Raw genomic sequence first — 6939 nt, 5'->3', positions numbered from 1 at the left:
TTCACTGGAATTTAGAATAAGCATGGTATAAAATTGAAAAACACTGACACCAAAACGGACGAAAACTATTTGAATTATAGCTAAGGACGACTCTTAGGACAGAAAACAGTGATCATGGTCAAGTCGTGATTTTGCCGTAACTCTGTAAATGTGTTTTTTCGGGGCTTTTACAAAATTTGATGTACATAAATCTTTTACAAATCAATACTCTAAGTCATAATGTTTATATTTCTGCAAAAAAACAAACGATTTTCGGAAATTTCATATTATCCGGAGCCTATTAGGAGACCTCAAACAGTACAATTGTAGAAAAATGTTTTAACTTTGATGAAAGATTAAGAATGCAAAACGCAACATATCAAAAACCACCGAATCCGATTAGCTGAAAATCTATTTCAAAATCGATTGATTAAGAAAATTTCAGCAAAATTTAAAATCCCTTGTATCTTAAGCCCGTAGAATAGGACTATCTGTTTGCTTTGAGAACCTAGAAAAATATAGTTCAAACAAAAGGATACTTTTTCGGATCCAACACTACTTTCAAGGACCAATAAAATGGTGTTTATTTCATTCTCATATCATAAATACTGGTGAATTAGGAACTTTTTAAAAAACGCACACCACGAACCTATGACGAGATCAGACCTTAAGACATTTGTAATGTTTGAAAAAGTGAGTTTTCATCTCCATGCGATGAGCCTCAACTATGGCCAGAGTTAATAGAGGGAGACTGGTTTTGAAAGCCGGCGGACTTCAAACGATTAGAACAAAAGAATAAACTCACGTAGACTCCGGGCAAAGCTACTCGCTGCTCGCCATCTTGATATTATGTGCACCTTCGCGGTCATGTGACATGCCATAAACCAAAACAAAGAGTTCGTCCTTTGAAGTCCGCCGGCTTTCATAACGAGTCTCCCTCTATTAACTCTGCTATGGCTAATCTGTGAATAAGTGTGTCAAAATCACATTTGCTCCAAGAAGAATGTCTTGTATATTTACAAATTTAAGTCTCGTCAAAGATGTGCTTGTACCAATGATTGTACGTTTCGATACTTTGTGATAAGTCCACTTTTAAGGGAAGGCATAGCTTTTAAGTTGCCCTTTTAAGGATCTTAACTTCCCGTAATTGAAAAAAAAGGGCTTCCTACAGACGACCAAGTGTTTCATATCACTTGGATTACCTCCCAAAATTCTACAACCGTTTTTTCTCTAGTTCTTATGTGCACCTACCAAAATTATTTTAAGGGTTAATACATCCCCCTTACTGGATGAGTCTCGGCCCAAACAATGGATAGTTTTGCTCACTTAAAGGGACACTGTCATGAGTTGCGCATGCGTTAGTGTCTTGCGAAAACTTGAAAAGTGTTAGGTTAACTTTTTCAAGTTGAATCGACAAATTCAAAATGGCGTCCACTGGGGAGGGCCATGGTGGACTAAGGAGAAACTCCGGGAGAAAAAGGAAGGCTTTAACGGATCGCAAAGAATACCTGAAGGAGTGGAATAACACGCACAAGCGTATTTATCTGAAGAAAAGAATTTTTCACGCCTGGCTGCAAGCTAAATTCGATGCTGGCTGCGAAGCGTGCAGCGACAGTAATTTCGCTTTTTACTGCAAGCACTTTCGCATTTACAAACGTTTATTGATCCGGAAAGTTCTTCCTGACAGGTAAATATTAAATTCTGAGCGCTATGTTTGACATAGAATTCATTAACTGCGAATATACGTGACTCACGCGTGAATCCATAATGGCAGCTAGAATGTTCTGTGAGCGCGAGATCAAACAAACTCGATCATGCGCAGCTCATGACAGGGGCCCTTTAACAGCGCTTTAAATGCAGAATCTCGAGGAAATGAATGGCAAAAAACTGCACGCTAAAGGGCAAAGAGATTAATTTAACTAAATCAGTAAAAAGAAAGTTAGATGCTGATTCAGTTTGGGTTATTTGAAAGGAAAATTATTGTCAAAGTCAATGGTGAGGACGAAGAGATTAAACGTCCTTTTGGAAAACAAAGGAAGTCAGGTTGCTTTTCATTTTAGGCGTTCAAGTCCTCCAATTGTGCATACAGATCATTGTTGTAAATATGCATGTTGAGCAGCCTCTGCAATAGAAAGGAAAAAGAACATATTGAGAAATGTTTTTTCCTCTTTAGTTTATAAAATAACATCACAAAAAGATTCCTTCCCCCCCCTCCCCCTCCGCCCCCTTGTTCAAAACAAGAACTTTTACGTCCCATGCGTCTCAAACCTGGCTGCCACCTGTTCGAAGAACTCTTACATCACGTCAAGGTGACCATATTGCTGTTTGGTAAGACAGAGAAACTGCAGCCTTTTTGTGGTCCCAAAGTGATCATAAAACACCATCGATTCGATTTGCTTTTTTGTTTAGTTAAGCAAATTATGGTTATCTGTACGGTGATTGAAGATTTTTCGTTATGACTCATCATTTTGCGTCCGATTGACCAAAGTATTTTTGTCACCGATTTATTTTAACTTACTTAAAATACACCACAAAAACGAGCAAGCACCAATCAAAGCTCTACGATTATTTACGGCCAACACGTTCAAATTAAAGGACCACATTCAGTGCCTTCAATTGATACTGGGACATGATTCTGAGCCTTTAACGTCAAAAATCACAGCTTGGTCATATTTTGTTTGTGTCATAATTCTTAAGGACTAGGACGTTAATGCAATTAACAAATTGATGTCAGTTTTTCATTCGTCTGTCCTGTTATAATATTGACAATGAATTTCTGACATCAATTTGTTTTTTTACAATAAGAAAAGGCAGAGGGGTCAAAATTAAGTCAAAACTTGACACGAACGAGAGACAAAAATGCCAGAAACTTCAATCTGACGCGAGGAATATCGCGTCATTATCGCATAAATTATAAATGTTTGTGTCTGTCCGCTTATTGACAACTAAAATTGGCCAATGAGCGCGCGAGAATTTTGCAGTTATTGTAAAAAAGGATATTGATAAATGCATATAAGCCCTCTGAATTAATTCACAGTGCATTGGAAGTTGGCTGTTGGCTTGCAACTCAAAATTTCATAAAGAATCTGACCTTATGCTGGTTTTCCATTCCTTGTAGCTGTTGTGTTAAATCAGCAAATGACGGTCGTGCTTCAGGTTCATTTTGCCAGCAATTCATCATGATTTGATACCTTGGGAATAAATTCATTACATTGTTACCTTACTTTGTCTTAAAATGAGTAGTGTTGAGTCAAATTTTATTTATCAAGCTAACTTAAGGCTTTGAATGCAAATGTTAAGGGTATCCAAATGAGAGATTTGGATTACCTAACTTTACAATATTATTTTCGGTCATTTGAGGCTAAATAATAACCTTTACTGTGATAATCCCTCTTAAGTTATTTTTAGGCATGGTCCCTGGTTCTTCCACGGATGTTACTCGCGCGTTGCGTGGATGTTTTCGAGAAGGATGTGTTTATGTTTCATTTCTTTTCTTTTCAAAGCGAAGGAAAACCTCTACGCTGTGAGGAGGTCTTCTTTTAATTCCAAGCAAAGGAGCTTCAGCTCTCGCTATGTTATAATGCATTTCGAAACTTTAATAGGAGTTTAAATAAGAGACAGATTTACCCTGCGCAAACAATAACAACTGAATGAACGGCGGAGAAATGAGTAGAAACATGAGTGGAAAGGGAACAAACGCCGAAACACAACGCAACCGATGAAAGTCGAAAGTGCAGATAGACGCCCGTCGCCATTGTCACGTTGTTTTTTTGTAAATAACGGCAAAGAAATGAACAAAGAATTAAAACTCACGCTTACACAGCCATTGTACTGGTTGCCGTTGCCGTTGAGGTTTGCTTATTATGGAGCTTACGAAACGACGACGACGACGGCTACGAGGACTTTATTTAAAAATACGAGTTCGCGTTATTCATATCACTACGAAACTATTTCATGTCGTTTCGCGTTAAAAATGTGTAGTAACTGAAAATTCATCGTCATGTGCTGACGTCCTCCACAGAACCTTGAATTTGGTCATTTCACGTCGTCATTTAGGAGATGACGGAAAAGAAATGTACGAATGCGTAAAACGCACGTGCAGAGCGTGCAGAGCCATTGTTTTTGCTCATTAAATCTATTGTTTTGCAGCGTCGTCGTTGCCGTCGGCGTCGTCGTTTCGTAAGCTCCCTATTAAATTCCCTAAAACCGGATTAACGGCAAAATAATGAACAGCGAAAGAGCACAAAGCAAACGAAAGCCCAGCCGAACAAAAGGACAGCTGAGAGTGTATCGAAGCATCTTTTGAAAATCGAAACATAGAAACGACTTTTCACCAAATTCCCGGCTATTTCTCTCAGGTAATTTCGAGAAAGTCGCTTGGGCAGTCCACGCATCGCGCGAGTAACATCCTCGGAAGAACTGGGCACCATGTCTAAAAATAACTTAAAAGCGATTACTTTGGGTATAAGGCCTATATGAGGGATTCACTCTTACCATGACAATTGGGAGCTTTAGCAACGACAACGGCGACGTCAACGAGAACGTCAAAAATGTGCATATTTAGTGGCCAAAGACAATAGCTTTACACGTTCTGCACGTGCGTTTTTCATTTTTGTCCATTTCTTTGCCGTCGTCAGCAAAACAATAACGTAAAATGACCAACTTTAAGGTTTTATGAAGGACGTTAGCATTCGAAGATAAATTTTCATTTTACCCCCTAAATAAAGCGTCGCTCATAACGTTTTCATTCCTGAGGGACTGCCATACCTTTCTCACGTTAAAAAGCTTGGAATAGTCGTGAAGTGATTACAATAATGAGAATCTATGTTTTGTGATGACGTTCTCGTTGCCGTTCTCGTCCTCGTTGCTAAAGCTTCCTAATCTCTTGGTTTTGACAACGTAAGCCCAAACGAGTGAATCTATTACTTTGCGACTCGCGACGATAGAATAAAGTGATTCTCGATGCATGTCCAATACCAATACATAGTAAGAAAATGGTACTTCCCATGCATGTCACAATGTGTCAAAAGGGTGTCTACTTAAACCTATTAAGAACTTCATGGATTACTTTATGGTTACGGTTCTGTTTAAGGTCTTGCAGATATTTCAAATGAAAGAAGTGTGCTTAAATGTATTTAGCAGTTGGCGAACGATTATTTTTCCACATTAAACTTTTTTTGCGACACCCTTGAACTAAATGACGTAGAAGATAAACAAAGCAGAGTGTAGAAACAAACAGAAAGAGATTTTTCTTACAAGTCATTGTCAACGTGTTGTGGCTTCGGCATTCTGTAACCTTGCTGAAGCAAACTTGCAATTTTCTTGCCATCCATCCGTGGATATGGAGAACCACCTAGGAAGAAAAAAAAAAAAGAGGAGGAAATGTTTACCCACACCCACCATCCCTGTTACCTTCCCATTCACTGCTAGTCATGAGGACAAAACGCATTTATGACTTAGATTAGGATACTATTGAATCCTAATTCCCCACTCTGAGTCTGTGGTCTATGGCAAATATCCTCAACCTCGTTTCCAGGGTCTCTCTTCTCTGCCTGCCTCCATTGTCAACGACAATGGAGGCAGAGAGGAGAGGCCCTGGGAACAAGGTTGCAATATCCTAGTTGAGATTTGGTTTTCTCTTTAATAAGCTGGCTTAAGGTTAATCCTCCTTTCCCAAAATTGATTCTTACAGAGAGAATCTACTGAGCAAATCTGAATAGCTATACTCAAGTGGGCACTTGACACTCAATTTTGACATCCAACTTGAAGTGTCCCTTTAAGGCTAAGCCTTTGCTACCTATTTCTAACAATACGATAAGTGTAAAGGTTAGAGTTATTTTTAGCTCAGGGTAAATGCAACAGTTTACCTTTACCTTAGGAGCAGTATTTGAGGGACACTTCGTGGCGTTAGTTGTCTGTATTCCGAGACAGAAGTGATGTTAACGTTATGGAAAAGAGCAAGAGGACACTTCGTGACGCTTTTTGAAATCGGCGTGCATCTAATTACGTGCATTTCTGACCATATCAAGTACGTGGGCCAAAGTCGAATCAAAAATCAGATTTTTACAGTACTTGTAGATAGGATCTCAAAGAAGGTAAAACAGCAAACTATTGCATGCACGGATTCTCACCTACGGTAAAGATTTCATAAAGAACAACTCCATAACTCCATCTGTTAAAAAAGGGAAATCACGTCAGACTTATCATTTTGTATAAATTGAAGGTCATACATGGTCGAATGGTAGGCAACCTCGATTTTAGACCAAACATCGCTTCTCAAACTTGAAGCGAAAACGAGTAAGTCTACTTACACGTCGCTCTTTGTGGTGTATTTTCCATACAGTAGCGATTCATATGCTGTCCACTTAACTGGCAACCGACCCTGGCAGTTGAAGATAACAAACAAAATGGATTATACTTAACGGTTTTATAGTTACGACTTGCAACAAATACCACGTCATTTGACGTTTTTTCTCCGTTGAAGTTGAAAACGTGTCAAGTTGTAAGCTCGAGCTTTCTATACTTTTTCATGTTCTGGTTTGAAACGTTTTGTTACCTTTGTCTTTCTTTCATAAATGTTTTCCTGTTGCACATCTCTAGCCATTCCAAAGTCTGTTACTTTGCATGTTTCTGTTTCTCCAACCAGCACATTACGAGCGGCAAGATCTCGGTGTATGATCTAAAGTGAAGCATTTTTCACATTATTGGTTAGTTGCAATAAATTTGAAAGTGAAAAATACACTGAGTGGTTGCGGGTATAGCAGTTTTGACGGCGTTAATGACACTTACGATGACACAAACAATGACATGAAGTATCAGTGTTACTGGAGATGTGGCAGTGGCGATTCCAGTGAGCATGGGAATGACAGGCACACGCAAGTGTGACTACAGCAGCAACGATAATAGAATTAACAATAACATCGCCAATTAAGCAGTAGAGGACGATAATGATAACTCCCA

General features: G+C 38.9%; 2 protein-coding genes across 2 annotated transcripts in view; one reads left to right on the top strand and one right to left on the bottom strand.

Moving 5' to 3' along the window:
• The window catches only part of LOC138029770 (tyrosine-protein kinase receptor Tie-1-like), a 556173-nt gene that overhangs the window by 494026 nt on the left and 55208 nt on the right, over positions 1-6939 (top strand). The window lies entirely within an intron of this gene.
• The window catches only part of LOC138029742 (fibroblast growth factor receptor 2-like), a 466762-nt gene continuing 460654 nt past the window's right edge, over positions 832-6939 (bottom strand). The window contains exons 14-19 of the mRNA XM_068877518.1: positions 6536-6658; positions 6291-6361; positions 6111-6151; positions 5236-5332; positions 3071-3170; positions 832-2101 (exon numbers count right to left, since the gene is read on the bottom strand). Of these exons, the coding sequence (XP_068733619.1) occupies positions 2036-2101; positions 3071-3170; positions 5236-5332; positions 6111-6151; positions 6291-6361; positions 6536-6658 (498 nt within the window). The 3' untranslated portion in view covers positions 832-2035. The remainder of the gene's footprint in view (positions 2102-3070; positions 3171-5235; positions 5333-6110; positions 6152-6290; positions 6362-6535; positions 6659-6939) is intronic.

Source organism: Montipora capricornis, chromosome 13, assembly GCF_036669925.1.
Source record: "Montipora capricornis isolate CH-2021 chromosome 13, ASM3666992v2, whole genome shotgun sequence".
Taxonomy (NCBI): domain Eukaryota; kingdom Metazoa; phylum Cnidaria; class Anthozoa; order Scleractinia; family Acroporidae; genus Montipora; species Montipora capricornis.
The sequence above is the reverse complement of the archived record's forward strand: the minus strand, read 5'-3'. Positions and strand labels throughout refer to the sequence as shown.